Raw genomic sequence first — 20,973 nt, 5'->3', positions numbered from 1 at the left:
AGCTGATTCAAAGTAACACGTATACTCTGTATGATTCTCTCTCATGTTGGACTGACCTGTCATGTCTTTTGCAGCCATGACTCAGAAGAACCAGTCCACCAACACCATCAGACCACTTCAGCGCCTTAACCAGTGACTGAGGGAAGATGGTGGAACGGCTCAGTAATGTTTCTCACACACTGCCCGTCATCTTCGTGTAATCTTGAAGACTTTTTATGAAAATATGAAGTGTACCCTAAAGTGTGAGATATCTTTATATTTATATCAGGGATTAAAGTACACTGCACTTTTTTCTTCAACTTTGACAAATCATTGTACAGTATATCATTCATCTTTCAACACTTTACCTCTTTCTGACAAAATGCAGAGGCACATAAACTATTATTGTATGTTTGCAGACATGAGGCTGAGACTCTATAGGAATACTTAAAGCTACTTCATCCTGTACTTCCAGAATGTTTACATCAACATGTGTGAGGTTTTAATTTCCCTGCTTGCTCTGTCAGTTTGTCCTCCTGCCAATTTAATGTGTCCATATTAACACTGTAACTGCCTGAAACTGCCACGTGATTTAAGTTAAAGTGAGATTTCTTACCCAAACTCAAGTGTCTGATATTGTTTTGCAGCTACCACACAAATTAACCACAATTGGAAGGTTATCAGATTGTGTATTTTCCTTTATATGTACAGATTTTCAATGAACCACCAGCATTTTAACACACAAAACAAGAGACACACTACACATATGACAGCCGTAGTATACAAAGGATCACAAGTCTTGTAGAAGAATAAGCTTTAGTTTTCTGCGTCGGAAGGGGGGGGGGGGGCGGGGGGGGGGGTCCTGCCAGAATAGATCACATCCCCCTTTAAAAATTGTCATGTCGGACTTCATATGAAAACAATCTGAACACAGACACACACAGACTGTCGTCACGGATGTGGAAATCAAAACAAAATGTAAATCCAATGAACGGCATCGGACTTCAGCATGGTAACAACGATCCCCATCACGAGCATTTGGAGAGAAACACAGTGTGGCCAAAGCGTATCAAGACACCATAAAATGAAGTAAATCTTTTAAAATATGTCAGATTTTAATGAGCGCACACCAATTCATGTATTTAGAAAATCTGAAGGACCTGTGTGGTTGCTGTGGGTCACTGTGGCTGAAGGAAAAGGCTCATCTGAAGGCCGCTCGCGTGAAACTAAACACACCGCAGGCGTCCCTCAACCACCAGGTAGGATTATTGCACACAACTCTTCTAAGGCCTCAACAACACAAAGACATCAAATAAGTACTACACATTTCAGAATATGTCTACAACACGGGTCCTCCATCAGCTGCAAGTTGCTCAGATCCAGATATAGCAAATATAACTTCGTTTTACAGGAATTTTACAGTATTTAAACGCCATTGTTGGCTGGAATCATTGGGAATCATTAGAAAGATGCAAAAATCAATGTTTAGATCTTTTGTGGTCGGCTCAGTAACGTGCATCAAAGCAATCTGAGAAGCAGACGGGTTAACCGGACAGCTGGCAGAGGGGGGGAAGGTCAATACTTGAACGCTGCTTGGGTTTGAGTTGTAACCAAGTAAAGGCACAACAACCTAAGCAGAGCATATTGTTCTTGTTTACCAACTTTCTGTCAACGTCACATCAGTCGCACGAGCCATTGGGACAGCATTTTGATCAATCGGTGTACGTAAAGGAAAGTTGGCTCCTCCCATTGCAACTTCCTGGCGTGAATGTCACGTCAGGAAGTCCAAAAAGACAGCAAGACTGTCGTCGGGGACAACTACATTCACCTGACGGCGAAGCGACTAGATGAGCTGGAAAAGAGGGGAGAATGTAGACGAGGCTACACGCAGAATGTCTCACCAGTCCAGTGTTATAAAATGAGGTTACAGGTGCTGCAGGGAAGCAGTTGCCATGGAGACGTACCGCAGAGAGGCTACTTGGTTTGCGCCGTCTAATCTGCGACTGTTTGGTTTGGCAGCTGATTCTCTCCAACCTTTTCATGTGGCCTCAGTGGAGAAGCTTCCTGGAGGCTCGTCGGCGCTTTGTGATCGCATATTTTGGTGTTTCTTTGTTTTTAAGCCGACGTTCTGATCACGTTCCACATGCAGCAGATCCTGAAACGTCAGGAAGGCAAAGTAAAAACATTTGAGCAAGGAATGAGACATCTTAAAGGGGTGAGACAACATCCACTCATTCCATTCATGATATGAACACAGACACATCCTAAGTGAGAGTAGTTTTGAATTAATCATTCATGTGACAGGATGTGAAGTACAAAACAGTAGGAAATCCCCAGCATTGTTACGAAGACGGTAAAGAAGAAGAAGTTCCCACTCCAACCTTCTGTCCTCCTGGTCCAGTAGAAATTGAATTCAGGTGCAGGTTACTGAGGCCCAGGGGCCGACTGAATGTGAGCAAGAGTCTGAATCGCTTTTTAAACCAGATCGGATGACAAACAGACAGCAGCGCCTTCTTCACATTCAACTAGTGTTCCTGCATGAATTCACAGCTCTTCCTTCTACAATACCTAAAAGAATAAACTCTAACCTGGTACAGTTTCCTTTCAATTCAACCAAACAAGTCTTTGAGATCGTTGTTGACAGATGCACTATGTTTGATCCCAGTTTGGTTCACGCTAGGGGCGGCGGGAGGCTGAGAGAAGTTCTGCGGGCTGAAAAAGGGGTTTGCTTGCATCCCAAAGCCGCTGGGCGCCCCTCCCATGCCTGCCGGGGGCCCCTGCAGCTGAGTCTGAGAAGAACCAAACTGATTAAGCTGCCAGGGGCTGCCGTTCCCGGGCGGGCCCATTTGATTGAGGCTGACTTTGGGCTTGCTGGCCGTGAAAAGATTGTCCAAGGCTGACATGTCCTGGGCTTTACTGGTCTGCCCGAGCGGTCCTTGATTCTGTGCGAGGGCACCGAAGTTTGGGGTGCTGGTGGCGGTGGCCATGCCCCCGTAGAGGCCGGGGCCTGCGGGCCTTATGCCCATCCCCATACCTCCAGCCTGGAAGCCCATGGACGTGTTGAAGCCGTTGGAGACCGGGGTGCCCATGGAGCCCACCATGGGGCTGGGGGCGGGGAAGGCAGCCATGGCGGCGCCCTGCACGGGGGGCGGCCGGACCAACGACATGCTGTTTAATGACGTCATCTGGTTGAGAAGGCTGCTGGTCAGATCCTTCGTCTGCAAAATAACATGGGTGGAATTTATTATTAAAAGCAATGAGTGTGTATGGTTGTCATGGAAATAAAGCTCATACATTCTAACGTCAATAAATGCAAATAGTACAATTCGAATAGTGCGGGGCCTGACCTGTGTGTTGGAGGAGCTGGATGGTTTGATGCTCTGTGGAGCTAAAGCTGGCTGGTTCCTCAGTTTGGCTGCCTGCTCCTGCTCCTTAGCCAAACGCTGCTTCTCCTCTAGAGTCAGAGACATCTGTGGACAGAGAGGACAGATGGAACAAAGAGTGATGAAGAGGAGAGAGGGATCAGAGACTCCACAAAATGGAATAAATGCAAAATGACTGTACTCTGTTGGGCTGTGGAGCCGGTGCAGAGGAGCCGTTCTCTTTGCCGTTGACTCCTGTGCTGCCGAAGATGTCGTCTATCTGCAGGCAGAGGAAAATGGAATCATTGAGATGGAGAAGGTGCAAACATCTTCTTGGCTTTGTCAGTTCTCTAATGTGTTATGAAATGAAGCTCTCACCTGGTTACAAGACGTAGGTGGGCTTTTAGTTTCCTCTGACTGTTTCCCTTGGCTGGAGATGGACATGCTCCTGTTAGAGGAAACAAGTCACACCATCATCATCATCATCATCATCATCATCATATCATGAAATTGAATCCAATAGAGCCGTTATTATAGGCACCTCTGCTGTTCCTGCATGAGGTGCAGCTGCTCCAGCTTGGTCTTGTGTTCAGTCTCCATGCGACTCAGCATGTCCCGGATAACCACCATGAAGGAGTTAAACTGAAACGTGGCATCATCAGACAGGATTAGATTAGCCCAACACGATTAAGTTTCCTGTGACGACGATTCCAATCAGTCTGGCTGTTGGGTACCTGGTTCAGGTTGAGGTTGTTGTCTATACTGAGAGAGACCAAGTGAGGCAGAACCTTGGAGGCCAGTTGTTCTTTAGGGATGCCCAGCTTCTTATGGGAGAAGGTGCACTTATAGATTCCTACAGTCAAAAAACAAAAGAGAGGTTGTTTGATTGTTTGGATCACTTGTTCGAAAAGAGATGAGCAGTCTGGGTTTGTCTTACCGAGGATCCCCATGAGCACTGCCGGCTCTCTGGAGGGGATCTGCTGGAGGAAGGGCAGGATCTCGTCGATGACAAACCACTTGTCCATGTATTCCAAAATCTTCCCCAGACACACCAGAGAGTTGACCCGTACCTGTGTAGTGACACATGATAAGCGACTGTAGAAGGTGTTTTAGCTTACAACTTTCAGTGCGGGTGATGGATGATGGGGTGCGTTAGAGGAAGACGAGCAGAGAGAACAGATGTTTTGTTATTAAAAGAGCGAGACTCACTGCTAGTGACGAGGTCTGCAGACAGGCGGATTTGATTCGAGGGATGAGCGCGTTCTTTATGGACGGGTAGTCGATCAGGTTGGCAAACGTGGGGATGATGTTCAGGCACAGCTCCTGGAATAGCACAGATGAGACCATATGGAAATGAGCATTTTAGGGAAACAACGTGGTCTACCTGCAGGAGGTATACATCACTGTGTGTTGAGCTTAAAATACATGGCTATTAATTCGAAACTGGGTTGGCAACAATTCCTGAGGTCGTCAGGTTGTTCAACACAAAACTAAAAAAAAACTAAAACTAAAACTAAAGTCTCGATCATCTTGTGAGCGCCCCACAGTGAACACATTCTTGTACCTGGATCTGCACAGAGGGGGCTTCGAGAGCTCGGTAGACCATCGGCAGCACACTGTTCTTGATGTCTTCGGCCGGAGTCTTGGTCAGAAGCAGGTCCATCTTCTGAAGGAAGATCAGGAGGATCTGCACAGCCAAAAGAACACAATGAAGAACTAAGAATTCTATCTAGCACAACCAATATTTTCTACCGATGAGTGAGGCGGTCAATGGAGATGGAATGAGACTAATTTCAGTGATTCAATTAAGGTTTTGAGTATTAAAACATCACACACAGACACACACACACACTCATTCACTCACAAATATGTAACCAAAACATAACCACAGCAAATACCACTCACCATATTACTAGCCTGAACAAGCATGGAAGAAAAATACAGAGAAAGACAAAACACACAGAGCTTTCACTTTAGTCGGTCAAATATGACGCACAAAATCATGCACAGGTGAAGCAACAATCACATTATTACTTCTTGGTGAATATGTGTGTCCCATGTGAAGTGGCGTCTCACCTGGACGGGTTCCTGCTGCTTGAAAACAGGCGTGAGGTCCGGCAGGATGAGGCGCACGTACTCCTCCTTGGTGCACTCCTCGGCGATCAGCAGCACGTTGGGCAGCACGAAGGGAACCATGTCCGGGTTGACGAACTCGGACGTCAGCGAGGGCAAGATGCGATGCACCACCACCCTCTGCAGAGACGGGACATTGATAAGACATTCAATAAGACCGGACGACTCTGCTGTAGGTTCATGATGTCATTTAATCGCCGCTCAGCTCAAATGTGACAGAAAGTGCGGACGGCCTTACCTTGGGCAGTTTGGGCAGGACTTTGGGAAGGCCTTTGTAGAATTGCGACTTCTGTAGATTGTCTCGCTGGAAGAGGGAGTCAAAGTACTGCAGGGTCATCGCGCCCACGTCGTCAAAGAATGGAATCTGGACACCAAAGACACGAGTCAGACATTTTTACCTCAGACAGAATCAAATCCAGACCATGAGATGCGTTTATAAACAATCAAACCTTGGTCATCTGGTCGGCATCGGGCCGGACGTTGGGCGTGACACTGAGCAGCATCTTGACGTGGTCCCGCACCTCCTCAGGGATCTTGTTCAACACCGCCGGATTCATGGTGCTCAGCTGCAAAAAGAGGAAGAGGAACAGTAACAGTTAGGAACATATTACACAACCCCTATTGCAGCTACAATTGCTACACCATCCAAAACCACAGGTAATTACCACAAACCATATTTGGAGTGCATTTCAGTTTTTCAATGCTTCAGAGGATGAATATTGTGCAACTAATGACCCGTACCTGGTCCAGCTGCCTGCTGAAGCTCTTGAAGATGTCGTGCTTGTTGACCTTAAACACAGGCTTTCCATCGTTGAAGACGGCGTGCATGACCACACCCAGAGAGTACATGTCAGAGGCGGAGTCGCAGCTGACGGACAGGATGTACTCAGGCGCCAGATACTCAGGGTTGGGGAGGCAGAGCGGGGGGAGGTTGGGTTCCCACTCTTTGCATGTGTACCTCGGCTGAAGGAGAGGAGAAGAAACACCTATCAGACTGCACACTTCTGTACTTAACCGTCTATAACTCAAACAATTGGACTGCCACGTCGTGTTCACCTGGAGAGACAGGAAAGTCTCAAACTCACCTCAGCATCCGAGGGGTTGACGGAGGAGATGCTGAAGTCGAAGCCCATGATCTTCCACGCGCCGCTCTTGTTGAGGATGATGTTCTCTAGGCACAGGTTACCGTGGACCATTTTCACCCCACTGTGGAGGAAGGACAACCCCTCTGACATCTGCAGACAGAAGACGGTGGCAATGAAGACAATGAGGGGAATGAAGGAAAATGATTTGTTTGATGTGAGAGGTGGCGAAGGCTCAGAAGGCGAGGAAACATCCCAATCCAAAATTCCCTAATCCAAATATATGCCGTTGATAAAATCGACACTGTAGCCTGGCAGAGCAACAAGACTCTGCTGCTTGGCTGCATACACACAAGAGAGGTGAGGCCAAGAACTGAGCAGGTTCAACAGGCTGAGAGGAGAACCGGCACCTGATTTCATACATTCAGATGGAAACTATGTCATACTAAAACCTGTTGAACTACATTTGTTATATTCATAAGAAATGCAGTGTCCAGAATGAGGAGTGTGCAGAGTGAACCTAAAGCTTCTCTAATGTGCATTGAAACCTGATTTGTCCCTCAAATAATTCTCATCTACCTTGAAGTGTTTTGCTCAAAGGCATCTTCACAGTCTGCCTGCACTCTTACCTGTAGCAGGCCATACTTGGTCTCCACGTCGTAAAGTTTGTACTCCTTGATGTCGTTGGGCACGGGGCTCGGCAGGTTGTCCCACTGGCCCAGCACATTGGACAGACTGGCAAATACCGGCTCTGTGCAGAAGGCCAGGCAGTCTCTGAGGGCAGAGGAGCAGTTAACTGTCTGTCCCGTGCATGAGTAAAAGCAAACAAGGACAAAAACAAGACAGAGAAGCAATCTAAGAGCTGCCTGGAGAGAAAGCCAGAGCACTTTGCTCTCAGGGGACCATGAATTATTCAGGGCTGGACTGTAGAGACTTTTCATCATGACAAGATGCGGCTAACAAACACACACACACACACACAGAGGCAAACAAATACATCTGTGGTGCTATTTTCTCCCGGTGAAAGTCAAGCCTCTCCTTGTGACTCATTCAATTTGCTGTTATGTAGGAGCGCGTGTGTGTGTGTGTTAATTACCGTGACTCTTCCAGAGGATGCTGCACAGTGAGCAGACGGGGGTGACGCAGTCTAGTCAGCTGCTGCACCCCTTTTTTCAGTGAATCAACAATCTGGTCTTTGTCAAATTTCTGGTATTTGTCAACCATCTTCTTATCAAATACAAACACTGCCACTTCCTAAAGGGTCAAAGACAAAGAATGCAAGGAAATTAGCATAATGAAGTGATAAGTGATCAAGTCATTTGATGCATTTTAAATTCATCAGCAAAACAATCTAATAACAAATACTTGTATGGGGAAGAGGGCCTGGTGTGGTCAGGGGCTGGATGTACATGCACACACACACACACACCTGTTTGGTGGACTTCTTGGTGCCATTGTAGATTCTCCAGCACATGCCAGGACCCCCGCTCGCAATGTGTCGTCCCACCTCAAATTCCCGTGTCACTGGGTTGCCCATGACAGCGCTGGTGACATCAGCTGTCACCTTGGTGACGGTGCTCTTCAGCTTGTTCAGCATAGACTCCATTTTCTGGTCTGACCGGACGACCAAGGTGCAAAAGACGGATGGCAGGCAGACCACTGAGGACAGGTGAGGAGGAAGAGGAAGTGAGACAAAGACGAGAGTGGTCTTTGCAACCACTAAGACAATTAGCACATTAGTCTCCACAAGAATCCTGTTGCTGCACTGGATAATAAGCACATACACAACCAAGGCTGTCACAATAAAGTCAACAACCCAAATTAAGGCTGTAATTCATTTACTTAAGAGAACTGCAAGCGACTTAAGCAACAGAGCTGCAATGAAAACACAGAGAACACAGCTGATAGGTATGTAGAAATCCAAAGCTCAAACAATCAAAATAATGAGTCAGAGCGATGTTAAGGTGTGTCATGGAAAGATCACGCTCATGTGTAACATCTCCATCAAACTCAGGCAATGACTGCTTCTTCAAACAGGATGTGAAGAACCCACTGGAGATGACAGCGGAGTGATCCTTATGTCTGTGTCCATCTTCCTCAGCTTTGTTTTGCTACATTCCAGACACTGAACTCGAGTCCAACCAAAACATCAAGTACTCATTCATTCACAAGTGTTCAGAAAGGATGAAGGACTCTTTAGACTTGAAGAAGTTGTAATAAATCAATAATTCGACTGATCTCCCCCACAGCAAGGTTCAATCTAATGGCATGTCTCACACCCCCACAGGAACCAATCTGTCTATGGTGAGGTGTCACTGGATGCTGGCTAGTAGCCGGATGAAGAGTGCAATCATTGTAACCAGTTGTTTTGACATTAACCACGCAGAGTCTTTGACTAGTTCTCCATCAGGACATCCCGGTTTATTGACGTCTCAGAAGACCTGATGTGTCAAGCAATCGATTTAAGTGTAACGATTAAAACATGTTTTTATCAGGGATGCACTCAGAAGTGTCTGTTTTCGTTTAGCTTACCTGGATGTTAGCCCAATCAATCGTCTTAGTTATGTACACATCATCCTAGCACATCACTTGCGTTAGCGGCTAAAGACAAATAACGAGCTCGCATTTCATGTAAATTCCTTGCACACGCCGCTGTTAAAGGCTCATGACACCGTTATCGTTGATAGCGAGCTAAGCTACCGAGCACAGCCTGCTTTTACATTCACACATGACGCTATTTGTACCTGAGCTAACAGCTAGCATTGCGCAAGAGGAGACACAGTGGACGTTGACATCATTATAACGACAGTTTGTCTCGACATCATATTGTGAGTCAGAGACTTCGCTCCTACCTTATTGTCGGATATGGTCCCCGTTTTATTTGTTATTGTAGGTCAAAACAAATGTTGAGCAGTCTAGCTGTCAGTAATGGCTGTGACTCACAGCCCCCATGTCTTCCTGAAGCATTCAAAATGAGTTAGCTGTAGCTCAGGATGCTAACGCTCAGCTGTGCTACTTCCGGGTTGTGTTTAATGAAGTCAGGCTCGTCAACAAGTCATCAGAGTTTTCACTATAACTCATGATTCTGTCGCTTAAATGACACATTATCACTATACGTACAATAAAAATTAACATGGTCCGTTTACATCAGTTATTTTAATAACTAAAACGAATAAAGGGACACAAACGGAGGCTGAATACCAACATAGGTAGTAGGAACAGAAATGTTTCACATAAGTGGGGTGGAAATATATGCATCAAAATACAATCATGAGCAATACAGTTTCTTTGAGAGAGCATCAAGTTTTATTTGCTGATTCATTTCATCAACAAACAAGGCAGGTAGTGAATCATAAAGTGCATTGTAACAATTGTAATGCATGCAAAATACAACAAATTAGTGAATGAATGGGATTTAAGACTGTAATTACTATTTCAGTTCTTAAATCAATTATCTACCTGAGTGATCATTAAAACTTGTAGCCTAAATTAAATTGGGTAAAAAACATTGTGTAATGACTTTTCCATCAAGTAAAATCATAAAAAGTTAAAACACAGTCCAGTAGTGGCACTAAAAGCATGTTAAGAAACCCTAAAACCAAAATAAAGATGACATGACATTAATTTATACACAGCTTTGGTGAGCCTAACATGTTTGTACCATTTAATTAAAGTAATTTTAGGTTTAATTCCTCAGCTCCATGTCCTTACTTCATCTCTAACAGAAAATGTTACATATTAAATTCCTTTCAATTACAGTTGTAATTACAGTAGTGCTGCATTCAGAGCTTTTTATCCTAAGAAGCCTTCAATTTGCTAAAGAAACAACCCCCAAACAAAATGGCTGCAATAATCTTCCTATTCTTCATTTGATATGTAGAAATATGGCAGAATTAAAACCAAACATCATTACGTCTGAATTTCACTTGGCCATGCCCTAAACCCCATCAAACTTATATCTGACCCTGATCATGCTTCAGGCGCTGCTGTAGAAGTGCTGGAGGAAGACCACGGGGTGATGCTTCTGAAACTCTTTGAGCAGCCTCCTCCTCTCTTTGGCAGGCAGGCTCTTGTTCTGGGAGATGTCCTGAAGAAGCTGCTTGAGGCCCTCCAGGGTGGCAGCCTCACGCTGGTCTTCATATTGCTGTGGTGTCACCTGCTGGCAGAAGGTGAACACTGCAACACACAGTCGGGAAGAAGACGTGTCAGGTTAAGTTTGTCACACGACTGCAAATGTAAGATTTGTCTGGATTTACTTACTGGTGATGGTGTCGGGGTCTTTACCCTGCTGCATTGTCCTGAGTGTTTTCCTCACAGCGTCCATGAGGGATGTGGGAATCTGGATTCATCACAGAATGAGCGTGTGTTCAATAATGCAAAATTTGTACACTGACTTGAAAGTGTTGCAAGAGAGAAGCAAGAGAGAAACAACAGAGCAAAAACAGAGCTGCACCTTGAAGAGCTGCGTGTGATTATCCATGAGGAACAGCAGCAGGGTCTCGCTCTGGGATCGGGTCATTTCGCGATTCTGCACAACAGCTCTCTGAAAGGTGCGGCTGATCAAGGCTCTGTTATCAATCTGCAAGTCAAAAACATCAATGACGAAATCCTTCAGCTCAGAATCTGCTAGAAAGGGCTATAGAAGACAGTCAGGGTTAGAAAGGCATGGGAGTTACCTGTTTGTGCAGACGGCAGGCATCTGGTTGAGCTGCTGTGGCCATGAAAGCCAGGAGTCTCCGCAGTTCATCTCTCACGCTAGCTTCTTGGAGCCGAAAACACAGCTGAGAGGCTTTGATGGCATCTTGCACCTCCCCTTCATCTGGAGGGAGGCAAGCAAAGTCAAGAAGGGGGAAGTAAACTCAAATAGAAAATTCCTTTAAACTTTGCTGCAGGTGTGATTATGCTTCATATGTTTACATGTCCATGATTTCATGCTGACACAAACACAATATCATTAAGAATCACCCAGCAAATTCAGGATGGCAACATGTATGTCCAGGTAGCGCACTGACAGTAGTGGTGATTTCTCCTGTCCACCATAGTGCTTAGCAATGGTGTCAAAGAGCAGTCTCTTTCTGCAGGCCAGCCGCTCGGCCTCATCACCCTCTGCAGAGGCATTGCCACCCTGCAGGCTGAGATGTTCTCCTGCCGTCACAATCAGCTGGTCAGGGAAAAGCTCGAAGCAATCAGCCGCTGCCGACAGCCACTCATCCAGTCTGACAAAAGAGGGCAACGTTACAAAAATGTTAGTGTTTGCAGTAGACATGATCTATTGAAGATATAAATTCTTTATGCAACTGCCTCTCAAAATGAAATGTTGAAGTATGAAGAATGCTTTAGTCACACAATATTTTTGATACTGTATTTTACTATTTGTTCATCATTAGGTTTCACTGACTGGGGCAGGTTAAACATGTCCGGCAGCTCTCTCTCCGGGCAGGTGTTAGAGATAACCAAGTCCTGGTGGTGGATTGCCAAAGAAGCCCTGCAGGCCTGGGGCTGAACCCTAGCAGGAGAGGTCAGAATGCAGTCCAACACGGGCAACTCCACTATTTGCAGCAGCTGCAGCAGTGTCTGCTGCTTCCATACCTCTTCTATCACTGGGGAGTGACGGACAGAGCACAAAGAGGAAACGTAAGAAGAGCTCTTCGAAATGTACAGACTGAAGTTTTACAGTCAGCCAACACAGGTAACGTGAGTAGCTCAGTCTTACTGGCCCTGGACAGAAAAGCAGATGTGGTGGGGGCTGTTGTTAGAGGTGGAGACAGGGAGGGCTGCAGATTGATGCTCCTCAGCAGCCTCTCAACCCTCCTGTCTGATGGCCCTACGGCGAAGGGATTGGAGATGGTCCTCAGCTCATTCAACCTTCACAAAGAACATGAAAGACTGCGATCAATATGATGATGGCTGTGTAGACGAGCTGTGAAGTTTATAGTGTGTCAATACAATAAAATGTTCCAGTTCAATGCACAGTCACTTCAGTTTGTAAGTAAGTATTTCATAAACATATAGGGACCAACCTGGAGCTCTTCTTCTTCTTCTTTGTCTCCAGCTCCTCTGTGGGCATGCTTTCTGAATCACTGCCACAATCTTGCATGACAGAGCTCAGCGAGGTCTTACAGTCCAGAAAACGATAAAGGCTAGAGCTGCAGTCCTCAAAGGTCAAATCTTTGTCTCGACGAAACAGCTTTGTGCCAACCGGCTCAAACACCTTGGCTTCCATCAGAGCCTGGCAGAGTCGTGCAGCTTTGAGGCGAGATACCTCACTGGCACAAAACACCACATTCTGCATCAAGTAACTGAGGACAGCATCCACGGCATCTGAGCCGGTGAAACAGTCGGGATGAAGGCGGAGATGCCTCCTGCAGGAACGTACCTCCACCTGGTTTTGCAGGGCCTGGATTATGTTATGCCATAGCTGGGTGGCACCAAAGGGCCCAGAGAAACCTGTCAAGAGACAAGGAAGTCAAGGATGAAAACAGACTCAACAAATCCCAGATTTTAAAGGTCAGAATAAACTAAATTATCATTAAGAGTATTACATTTCACCAGGAGATAGGAAGAAACTAATTTTTGTCATTTGCTTTTTTTTTTCATGAGGTTATATTTACTTAATATTACATTATTTATTTCACAATTGTTATTCTGTGTGTTCTAAAGTTTAAAACATCCATCCATCCAGATGGGCACGAATCGAACAACAATACACAAAAGTCACCAGTTAACCAGGCAACTTGTTATTCCCTTACACGGGTTCGCATACTATAATATTATTAGCGCTGTCTGTAAAATTCGATCTTGCTGGATTTCATTAACGAAATGGAAAACTACTTGTCTAGTAGTTACATTACAACACAACACGTACCAGGTTGAATATTTTCACGAAAACTTCGCGTTTGGCTGTTCAATCGTCTAAATCGAGGTGTCAAATCGCCCGCCATCATTTTGGTGTACTACTTTTTCTTCTTCTGTTGTTATATGCCAGCTGGCAAACAATACTAGGTGCGTTGTTGCCACCCTCTGGGAATAAGTGGGAGAACAGGAAGCATCTCATAGGCTTAAAATAATAAGTAAATACGTCACTAAAAGTATGTTATATGTATTAATGATTTAATGATTTATCATTACTTATTAAAATTCAATTACACCCCCTTGATGGAACAGATTCTTGTCACAGGTCATTATCAAATTATGAAACACCTAAATCAGTGTAATTTACTTTTGTGAAATAGTCAGCTCAAGTTGCAAAAAACAATGAAGATCTGGAGTTAATCTACATACGAGTACATAAGATATATTATCTGATAGTATATTGCATTATTTAAAAAAACAAAAGATGCGGATCATACCATTTAACACAAGGCTCATTTTAGCTGTCAAATATTTCTTTAAGTTTTCCTTTCCGTTACATTTCTTGACACAAGGCACTTATTTAGTTTCTTGTGTTTTGAGACAACACTTGGGCGTGCAATTCTAAACCTTCATTTCTGTCTTTGTTGTTTTGAACACCCCTGTGTGCGGAATGGTTTTGCCTGTTTACACTCAGGATCGAAGGACCTTTAACTTCACACTGGCAGCAGAAACAGTACAGGACCTTGGGGTCTTTCTCTGGAGACGAGTTATTTTTGGAGTCCGTCTCCGTTTCGGAGTCTTGAATGAGGTAACTGAGGGTCTTGTTATTTACTTATTAGACTTTAAAGTCAGTCGTGTGGCTCGGTAACCTGACAACCTTAAGTCGGTTTAGCTCGCTTCGTTGTGGAGCGGAAACTCGAGTTCAGTCGACGAAGGTTCTTGTCGTTTAGACTTGATTGGAACACAATATTGTGTGAAGTAAACAAACCAAACGAGCCAATATCCACGCGATTGTTAAATACAGTATATGTACTAAACAAACCCGTTCTGCCTAGAGTATTTACAAAGAGTGACATGTTTGTTCAGTGATATACTTTGTCATGACCCGATTTCCTCAGCATTGAAAATTGGTGCAAACCTGGAAGCTTCGTTAAATGCACCTGAATTACAGTGTTATAGTGAAAATGATGTGCGTGGAATCATGGCGACATATTTCGGATCATGTTTAGCCTCAGAGGTCACAGTAAACAACCGTGATAGGCAACTGCACTGACTCTCCGTGACCGTGTCAGCTGTGTGCGTCCGCTGCACTGTTGGTCTTGGGTCTGAATTTCACTGACAAATACATCGTGCATTTGTGTACACGAATGTTCTTGTTTTGTTCTGCAGCTGGGGTCACGTGTATTCAGCTCTAACGCGTGTGTGGCTAGTTACTGGCCACGTGAAAAGCAGTGTAACCAAAGACTTTCCTTGTTGGGATAAGCGACAAGGGTCTTCAACCAATAAGGAAAGACCTCGTGGAGCTCACACACGCCCCTACAGCTAATGTTTTGTTTACAGTCAGCTCTGCAGCCCAGGAGGTTGGAGTGTTGGACATTCATGTATCCTCTATCAGGACCTCATTCAGATAAATACATTTCACATATTTGCACATATGACAATCGTTGCAAATGCCTGATTAAACTACAGGAAAGTCAGTATATAGTATGTTCTAGCCCACATTAAAGTGTAAAATGAGTTTTATTCTTTGTGCCAGAGCACTAAATTCACACTCTGTAAAGGGCCCTGGGGAGTCTGTATCTTTTCCCTGATGTGAGCAGCTCAAATTCCTTGTGTAAAGGGTGGGAGGGGCTGTCGATGATTTTCCATGCCCTTTGCCAAACTTGATTGTCAGAGCAGTTAGTGTTTGCTGCTGCTCTCCCAGTAATCTTGCTGGCAACTTTAATTCCTTGATTCAACTGATTTTCTTTTTCATTTTTTGGTTTCAATACTCTTTTTAAGAACCACAGTTGAACAACATTTAGTAAACGTACAAGTATGACATCGCTGTTGTAACTTTGCTTAGTTGGATGACATCCTTGCTGTTACTTTGCTAGTTTGATGACATCACTAGTGTTTATTTCAGTAACTACAGTTTTCTCCTACAGCTTTATGACTGTTTACTAGACTTTGCAAGATTAAAATTAATTACACATTTAAAGGAAAGGAGGAAAGTTACCTAGTCTAGACATTTTTTTTTAGAAGTGACACATCTATGCTGACAAGACGTGCTACTACATTCTTCAACATTTCAACATCTTGGGCGGTAAATATATAATTATTTGTGGTTGTCAATAGGGTTGGCAGTCAGGGTGCAGGCTAGTGGAAAAGATTTCCACACCAAGCTCATTAAAAGCATTTTTTTATAGACATTCCTTTTGCATGCAGAAACAGGAAAGACCCTGTCATCAAACTTGTCAGCATGTTATTTTTCTTTTATAACGTTGTGTGCTGCGGCATGAAGTTTTCCCTTAATTGGATTTAGGAGATGTGTCCCCAGGCTTGACCTATATGTCAAATGTATTCATACATTTGTGTGTTATTGCAGTGAGTCAGTTGTGATGGAGTTTTGAATCTTATGCTGCCTATAGAGGTTTCACAAGGAAGGAGCAGATGATAGACTTAATCCATAATCAATACCCCAGTCTGTTGTGCTCCCATCACTTCAGATAATCTCTGAAAATTGGCCTTTGCTGCTTTGCTGTGACCTACAGTATCTTTCAAGTCTGGCAGATGATGAGGCAGTGAGTGAGCCTCACAGCGGGAGAGGCCAAAACCGAAGTCACTTAACCACCCCCACCTTTCCCCTTGTGCTATCTTTAAACCAACAGAGCAGTGAGGGAGTGTGTCTTCATTTTTAATAGGAGATAACTGAGACCAGGAACAGGAACAGGAACACCCTAGGGTCACCCTGCCAGTACTGTAGCGCTCAAATTCTATGAAGGCCGAGGCCTATTTAATTACAAAAATCAGATTATGTTTCGGTGCTCTTTATTTGTGAAATGTGGTGATCAGTGTTACTGTGAGTGCTCTTATTAAGTTAGGATATTGGTAAAGCCTTGATATTTGTAATGAGGAATGATGAGACAGCAGAGGGATGGGTGTAACTGGATCTTGTTGACAGTTGAAAAGCCCGTTGTTTGTCCCATGCTGCCCTGGAGACACAGCTGACCCCGGACCAGCCGGAACAGTGTCCCTATTGTCCTCAAGGAAAATTGTTTGTTGTTTAAGCCAACTTTGGAAATGGCTGTGTTTGTGTCCAAGTACACTTTTAATCATTAAAAGGTCCTTCCATTGTGACACTGTAGCTCCTTTGTTTGATGAGATCTTGACATTTATACACAAACCAGTGAAATGAGGCGTGCTCATGGAGTTTAACCTCCCCTGGCAACAACAGCTATAGCTACCATTCTACTGTATACTTTCTCTAATACACAGGTGTTGTATGCTTGTTCGTGTTACATTTCCTGTTGGAGCAGGCAAGCAGATGTCCCCCATCAAATACTCCAAATTAACACAAGGGTTGATGAAGTAGGACAGATTAGACGAGCTAAGGATTAAAAATCATCTTTTCACATGCAGCTCTGACCCAAGATGCCTCTAAACAATGAGCGACCCACATCCACGTCCAGTGGCGAGGACCAAGGTAGTGATGTGGACTCTTCATCTGAGCGCCACGACAGTGTGACATCGACCAGTGACGGCGAGTTTTCTCGCGCAAGCTTCACCAGCGACAGCTCCAGCAAGCACTGCACGCCCTCTTGTGAGTTTATCCATGGACCACTTTTGGGTGAGACCCAAAGAAATTGCTGTTTGTTTACACAAATTAATATTTGATCTGGTTCCCACAGCCAGTCCGCCCAAAATCCTAACTCTGGATGAGGTCATGACTGCTGCCCAGGATATCATCAGTCTTAAATTTGCCCATGAGTTGATCATGAACCGCAACATCCTAAGGGAGCCGGTCAACCTACCTCAGAACAGGTACCACCTGCTGCTTCCATTTCTTCACCTCCAGATAATGATTAATAGTTTCAGCAGTGAACCAAAGTTGGGTAAATATAGAATTGGGCAAAAAGACGGTGTTGCAAGCGCAAGAAGAGTAAGCTGTCTTACTACAAATTTTTCAGTTTATGGAAGATTGTCAAAGACACCGTCCACAAAGCCTACTGGGACATCCTGGAGTCTGAGCTGAAAGAAGACCCACCTCAGTATGAACACGCCATCAAACTAGTGGAGGAGATCAGGGAGGTCAGTCCATACAGCCTGATGATAGAAAGAAGCCTTGGGTAAAAGCTTAGGGCGCTCATGACGAGATCGTTGTCTTAAGTTTACAGCAGTAAAGCCTTGCATACTTGTAGATGTATACATTTGACATTATATCTTATATTTTTATATCCTAAAACCATTTTCCTGATTGAACAGATCTTACTGTCATTCCTTAATCCGGGAGCGAATCGGATGAGGACCCAGATCATGGAAATTCTGGATGTGGACCTGATTCGCCAGCAGGCTGACAATAACGCTGTGGACATCCAGGGGCTCGCCTCCTCCATCATCACCACAATGGGCAAGCTGTGCGCGCCATGCAGGGACGAGGAGTTGAACAAGCTCCAGAGAGGCTCAGATAACATTGTGATGCTGTTCAAGTAAGCCGCAAATAACCACGTGTCTCTTAACTGGTGTCATATGCTTGTCTTATCTGTGAGAAACAACCATGTACACGGTGCTGGGCACTTTTTGCATCGTGACGATTCAGTGATGGCCATTTCAAACTAACGCGAGATTAAATTATGCACATGAATCACTGTGGATTTGTTGTTTCTACACATCAGGGAGATCTTTCGTGTGCTGGACCTGATGAAGATGGATGCCATCAATTCTGAAATTGATTTTCTGAGGCCCATGTTGCAGAGTATGAGTGTTGACTGCGAGAGGAGCATGTTCCAGAGAATCTTGGACAAAACACCCAGTAAGTCATATGTTTTCTACCTTTTAACACCTTTCAGTAGTTTTGTTGCACAATGTTTAATAGAGAAATGCATTCAAGTCAAATTCCATGTCCTGACCAATAATGAAAATGTCCTCAGCTGCTTTGAGGCACACAACTTCTTGGATAAAGGCATCGATAGAGGAGCTTCTTTTGGCCTCCAACTCCAACATGGGCCAGACCAGCAGCCAGGAGAAACAACAAAAAGTGCTGCCTGGACCATTCCAGATCCTCAATAATGCCTTTCTTCACATCCTCACGTGGGACTTAAGCAAGAGCCCAATGCCTGAGGTGAGTCTGTACCAACTGCATGTCCTTATAAAATAAGAAGCAGAAATATCTTTCTAAACGCTGTGATTTTCCAGATTTTGACAATTTGAACATTGTTGTCTTGTTTTAGACCCTGATGACTCAAGAGTTGCAACTGCGAGAGATCCAGAGTCAGCTCCAGCAGTATCAGGCCATAAATGAAGTGCTGCTCATCGTCTACAGCACTGTCGGAGGGCCAATCCAGGGCCTGGCCTCCCTGAGTGAACGTCTGAAGAGGATGGCCAGTGTTCTGCTGGATGGCATGCACAGCCCGTCGGTTCAATTTTCTTCTTACCCCTTATCATTCATCCGCTACAGTTTCCATTTCACAGGCTGGACAAAATATGTGACATTCCTCTCTTCTCCTTTCTGTCATCTTTAGGCACTTTAATCTAGAAGAGGCACTGAAGGGTGCCAGTGAGCAGATCTGCTGCGAGCTGAACAAATCTTTGACGGAGAGGGATTATCCTGCTCTGACCCCAGCACTGCAGGCCACCCTCACGGGCCAGATATGCAACATCACCCAGAGGGACAATCCCATTCGCACTTTAGTCGGTAAGATTTAGTGCACAGATGCGACTGAAAGGCTGCGCTGTGGCTCAGAGGTCTTTCCATCTCATTTAAGTCTTGTTTCTCCTTTGCCTTCTGCAGAGGATCGTGTGCATCAGTACTTCAAGATGCTCCTCAGAGATCCCAAGCCTCAGGTCAAACTTGAAGAGGTACCTGCAGGCCTCAGTGCCATCAAGCCTGAGCTGATGTCTCTGGGAGCGAAGTACGTCTCCCTGGTGAAGTACAACATTAGCACCTATGGACCTTTCTACTCAGACATTATCAGGAAGTTGATGTTCAGCGACAGCCCACCAGCTCCAACCCCTCCTGTGGACACTGCTCAGGACTCTGTCACGTCCAGCTAAAACAACTGCATATGCTATTAAAATAGCTGAAGTAAGGGAGGTGCAGTACTACTGCTCGAATATGTAAGTCTGAATGTAAGACTGGCTCCTATTGGATTAAAGAACATTTGAGAAATGTTTGTGTTTTAATTTGAATTTAGTTGCTGAGCAAGAACACCATGTAAAAGATAAAATCTTGAATATCTTTTGGCTTAAAACTTTTGTATCGACCTAATTGTCAAGCAGTGGCCCCCGTTGCTCCCAATAGCCTCAATTCTCCCCTGTATTAGAGCAGAGGCGATGGTGCAGCACAGGTGCCACGTTATTAATGTGACCTGCATCCTTTTTGGTAGATTCTGGTCTCGTTTATTAAGACTCTTGATCAGCTCAACACCAGTGTAATGGTGAAAATTGTTTGTCTGGTTAATCTTGAAGTCACCCTTGTCTTTACATCAAAGGGATGTAGTCAAACCTTTCATAACTGAAATCCACTGGGTGAAACCATTTAAATAATAGTTTATGAGGTTATCCAGCAAATAGGAAGAAAGGAAGTCCTATATATTTATAAAAGATGATTTAAATAGAATGCATTATATGTCAACCGTATATGTATAAATTCACTATAGTACAGTTATCAGCCCAATTATTGAAGTGCCATCGTTCAGAATAAAGTAAAATAAAGGATTGAGTTCATTCAATTGTACTGAAAGGGGAATTAACTTTGTGTATTTTTTGTATTTGTTTACTTAAATTCCTTTGATGTTGTGTAATAGCAAAATATGGATAGCCATAACTTGTTTGACTCTACTTTGTAAAAGGTAGAAAATATGTGCATGATTAGTTATTTGTTGGGGTTTTTGTCATTTCAGTTTATAATTGAGTAGTTTGTCAGATTGTGTGTCATTTGTTGGATGCTATGTGCTTGTTCTTTGCTCATGGAATCTTGGTTATTGGTTTTGTTGCTGTGTTTGTTACATTGTGAGGTGCGGTAGTTGTACAGTATTGCTATGTTGTATTACAACTTTTACAAGTAAATCAAAGGTGCTGATCTCCGAAACATTTTATCTATAGTTTGCAAATGACCCAAAGATGCCGAAAGAATAGGAATTATGTATTTTTGATTTTACATTACAATGTTACAAATTGTTTTTTCCCTCTGTAACACAGTGAATACAATAAACTGCAAAAAAAATAGAATGCCTTTATGAACCTATGTAAAATGCTTGATTTGAAGTCATTGAACAAAATACGATATGACTATGAAACAAAGGTATGAAAACTTAACAAGGAGTGACCCTTTGTCTCTGGCATGTCATACTACCATACTACCTTCG

At 44.1% G+C, this 20,973-nt stretch overlaps 4 protein-coding genes across 8 annotated transcripts in view; 2 read left to right on the top strand and 2 right to left on the bottom strand.

Annotated features, from left to right (window-relative positions):
- Positions 1-600, top strand: part of LOC143007528 (protein mono-ADP-ribosyltransferase PARP12) — a 41,375-nt gene extending 40,775 nt beyond the window's left edge. For all 3 annotated transcript variants that reach the window (XM_076158916.1, XM_076158914.1, XM_076158915.1), the window contains one exon: positions 75-600. In XM_076158916.1, coding sequence (XP_076015031.1) covers positions 75-136 — 62 coding nt within the window. In that variant the 3' untranslated portion in view covers positions 137-600. The remainder of the gene's footprint in view (positions 1-74) is intronic.
- Positions 601-814: 214 nt separating this feature from the next.
- On the bottom strand, positions 815-9,572 carry scyl2 (SCY1 like pseudokinase 2). Of its 3 annotated transcripts, XM_076158912.1 has the most exons (19): positions 9,409-9,572; positions 7,986-8,215; positions 7,653-7,810; positions 7,186-7,330; positions 6,560-6,709; positions 6,216-6,437; positions 5,924-6,040; positions 5,713-5,838; positions 5,418-5,594; positions 4,906-5,028; positions 4,551-4,664; positions 4,279-4,411; positions 4,076-4,194; positions 3,883-3,983; positions 3,720-3,789; positions 3,544-3,621; positions 3,327-3,449; positions 2,568-3,197; positions 815-2,134 (listed from the first exon to the last, which is right to left on the bottom strand). In XM_076158912.1, exons 2-18 carry the CDS (start codon positions 8,160-8,162, stop codon positions 2,589-2,591), a joined length of 2,742 nt encoding a protein of 913 aa, XP_076015027.1. In that variant the 5' UTR covers positions 8,163-8,215; positions 9,409-9,572; the 3' UTR covers positions 815-2,134; positions 2,568-2,588. The 3 variants fall into 3 exon arrangements, with proteins under 3 accessions (XP_076015027.1, XP_076015025.1, XP_076015026.1); XM_076158910.1 differs by having other exon boundaries at positions 815-3,197; XM_076158911.1 differs by lacking the exon at positions 9,409-9,572 and adding an exon at positions 9,089-9,293 and having other exon boundaries at positions 815-3,197.
- A 180-nt stretch (positions 9,573-9,752) lies between these two features.
- On the bottom strand, positions 9,753-13,513 carry depdc4 (DEP domain containing 4). The gene is made up of 9 exons (XM_076158913.1): positions 13,422-13,513; positions 12,577-13,003; positions 12,270-12,421; positions 11,955-12,156; positions 11,522-11,772; positions 11,233-11,375; positions 11,010-11,135; positions 10,817-10,895; positions 9,753-10,732 (listed from the first exon to the last, which is right to left on the bottom strand). Exons 1-9 carry the CDS (start codon positions 13,498-13,500, stop codon positions 10,533-10,535), a joined length of 1,659 nt encoding a protein of 552 aa, XP_076015028.1. The 5' UTR covers positions 13,501-13,513; the 3' UTR covers positions 9,753-10,532.
- A 565-nt stretch (positions 13,514-14,078) lies between these two features.
- tcp11l2 (t-complex 11, testis-specific-like 2) lies at positions 14,079-20,836 on the top strand. Its single transcript, XM_076158973.1, has 10 exons — positions 14,079-14,216; positions 17,030-17,210; positions 17,299-17,431; positions 17,578-17,698; positions 17,873-18,096; positions 18,283-18,419; positions 18,538-18,728; positions 18,838-19,019; positions 19,129-19,301; positions 19,398-20,836. The coding sequence occupies exons 2-10, from the start codon at positions 17,042-17,044 to the stop codon at positions 19,658-19,660; spliced, it is 1,593 nt and encodes a 530-aa protein (XP_076015088.1). The 5' UTR covers positions 14,079-14,216; positions 17,030-17,041; the 3' UTR covers positions 19,661-20,836.
- The last annotated feature ends 137 nt before the right edge of the window (positions 20,837-20,973 follow it).

This window comes from Genypterus blacodes, unplaced genomic scaffold (assembly GCF_046128005.1).
Source record: "Genypterus blacodes isolate CSIRO-AG114 ecotype Tasmania unplaced genomic scaffold, CSIRO-AGI_Gbla_v1 ptg000090l_1, whole genome shotgun sequence".
Taxonomy (NCBI): Eukaryota; Metazoa; Chordata; class Actinopteri; order Ophidiiformes; family Ophidiidae; genus Genypterus; species Genypterus blacodes.
This window is presented reverse-complemented; position numbering and strand designations above follow the sequence as displayed.

What these genes read in the sequence shown, in the direction of transcription:
- scyl2 (XM_076158910.1), bottom strand. Translation starts at nt 8,162, where the DNA reads ATGGAGTCTATGCTGAACAAGCTGAAGAGCACCGTCACCAAGGTGACA. An exon ending in CCAAGTATGGCCTGCTACAG is followed by an intron (nt 6,710 to 7,185) that starts GTAAGAGTGCAG and finishes TTCTGTCTGCAG; the next exon opens with ATGTCAGAGGGGTTGTCCTT. An exon ending in CTCATGCAGGAACAGCAGAG is followed by an intron (nt 3,790 to 3,882) that starts GTGCCTATAATA and finishes TTCCTCTAACAG; the next exon opens with GAGCATGTCCATCTCCAGCC.
- depdc4 (XM_076158913.1), bottom strand. Translation starts at nt 13,500, where the DNA reads ATGATGGCGGGCGATTTGACACCTCGATTTAGACGATTGAACAGCCAA. An exon ending in TCGTGAAAATATTCAACCTG is followed by an intron (nt 13,004 to 13,421) that starts GTACGTGTTGTG and finishes GTCTCTTGACAG; the next exon opens with GTTTCTCTGGGCCCTTTGGT. An exon ending in GACATGTTTAACCTGCCCCA is followed by an intron (nt 11,773 to 11,954) that starts GTCAGTGAAACC and finishes CTCTTTTGTCAG; the next exon opens with ACTGGATGAGTGGCTGTCGG.
- tcp11l2 (XM_076158973.1), top strand. Translation starts at nt 17,042, where the DNA reads ATGCCTCTAAACAATGAGCGACCCACATCCACGTCCAGTGGCGAGGAC. An exon ending in TAGTGGAGGAGATCAGGGAG is followed by an intron (nt 17,699 to 17,872) that starts GTCAGTCCATAC and finishes CTGATTGAACAG; the next exon opens with ATCTTACTGTCATTCCTTAA. An exon ending in AACATTGTGATGCTGTTCAA is followed by an intron (nt 18,097 to 18,282) that starts GTAAGCCGCAAA and finishes TCTACACATCAG; the next exon opens with GGAGATCTTTCGTGTGCTGG.